Source organism: Canis lupus, chromosome 18 (assembly GCF_003254725.2).
Source record: "Canis lupus dingo isolate Sandy chromosome 18, ASM325472v2, whole genome shotgun sequence".
In the NCBI taxonomy this organism is placed as follows: Eukaryota; Metazoa; Chordata; class Mammalia; order Carnivora; family Canidae; genus Canis; species Canis lupus.
In genome coordinates, this window is record NC_064260.1 from 39,238,930 (window position 1) to 39,240,412 (window position 1,483).

The 1,483-nt window shown below is 42.3% G+C and overlaps 1 protein-coding gene across 1 annotated transcript; it reads right to left on the bottom strand.

Annotated features, from left to right (window-relative positions):
• Nucleotides 1-303: 303 nt before the first annotated feature.
• LOC112663693 (olfactory receptor 1013-like) lies at nt 304-1,253 on the bottom strand. The gene has a single exon (XM_025452768.3). It carries the CDS (start codon nt 1,237-1,239, stop codon nt 304-306), a length of 936 nt encoding a protein of 311 aa, XP_025308553.3. The 5' UTR covers nt 1,240-1,253.
• Between the last annotated feature and the right edge of the window lie 230 nt (nt 1,254-1,483).

The window sequence follows — 1,483 nt, forward strand, 5'->3', positions numbered from 1 at the left end:
CCAATCCTAGGGGAGATAGCAAAGTAAATTTAATCTTTTGGAATTGTAGAAACAACATATACAGTTTTATTTTGCATTAAACCCTAATATTGCTTTTTAAAAACTATATTAATATTGAATTGAATCAATATGTTGTAGTATAAATTATAGTCTGATTGCTAAAGCAAATCAAATTAATACACACAAAATTTTTGTCACTGGATTTGACTAGAAAAAAGGGGTGTTGTTTAAAAAAGTCAGTTCCCTAAACTTCTCCTGAAGCAGCCCTTTTTTCCTGAGCACTGATTTGAGAAATGTATCAACTTAGACATCTGATTGTGTTAACCAGATGAGCTTTTTCAGAGCTTCTTTCACATCCTTATTCCTTAGACTATAGATCATGGGGTTCAACATGGGGAATAGCACAGTATAAAATGTTGATACCATTTTGTCCCTCTCAAGGGAATAGCTGGAACTTGGGCGAGAGTAGATGTAGAGAATGGAGCCATAGTACAAAGTGACTGAGACCAGGTGGGAGGAGCATGTGGAGAAGGCCTTGCGACGGCCCTGGGTGGAGCGGATCCTCAAGATGGCAGCAATGATGAACACATAGGAAGCAAGGATGAGCGCCGTGGGAGTGATGACATTGGAGGCCAGAAGGAAGTACAGCACAGCCTGATAGCTCTCCTTCACATCACATGCCAATTTCACCAGTGGTGGGACATCACAGAAAAAATCGTCGATGACATTGTCACCACAAAAATCCAATGTGAATGTGTTACTGGTAAGTATTATTGCATTGACAAAACCACCAGTATAAGAGTATACAACCAAACAGATGCACAGTCTACTTGACATTGTCTGAGCATACAGCAGGGGGTTGGAAATGGCTGCATAGCGGTCGTAAGCCAAGGCGGCCAACAGGTAACACTCACTATATGCCAACCCAGCAGAGAAGAAGAACTGACATACACAGCCAGCAAAGGAGATGCTTTTGTCTTCAGAGATGCAGGTCATGAGGATCTTTGGTGTGTAGACAGAGGAATACCAGACATCCAGAAAAGATAGATTCCCAATGAAAAAATACATGGGTGTGTGCAGCCGGGAGTCATTACAGATCAAAACTATGAGGGTGGCGTTTGCTACCACAGTCAGAGAGTACACGCCAAGGAATACCATAAACAGGACCAGCTGCATCACTGGGTCTGTCGTGAAGCCCACCAGGATGAACTCAGTCACTGTATGATTGCCTCTCTCCATGGCTTAAAGAGATCTCACCTAGAAGTGAAAGAGTGAAGAGTTTAATTGCCTGAGCCAATACTACAGAACATTCTCAGTGTTAGGCCTGTGATATGTGGTCAAGGCTATGGATGTCAGGGCAAGGGAGATCAGAGCAGGAATCTTGCCTGACTAGTGCAGGTGAGAAGAGCTTTCTGAGTGTTAACATATTCATTTTAATGAAATGCATTTAAAACAGGAAAGCTTGAGTGCTTTTGGGGGCTTA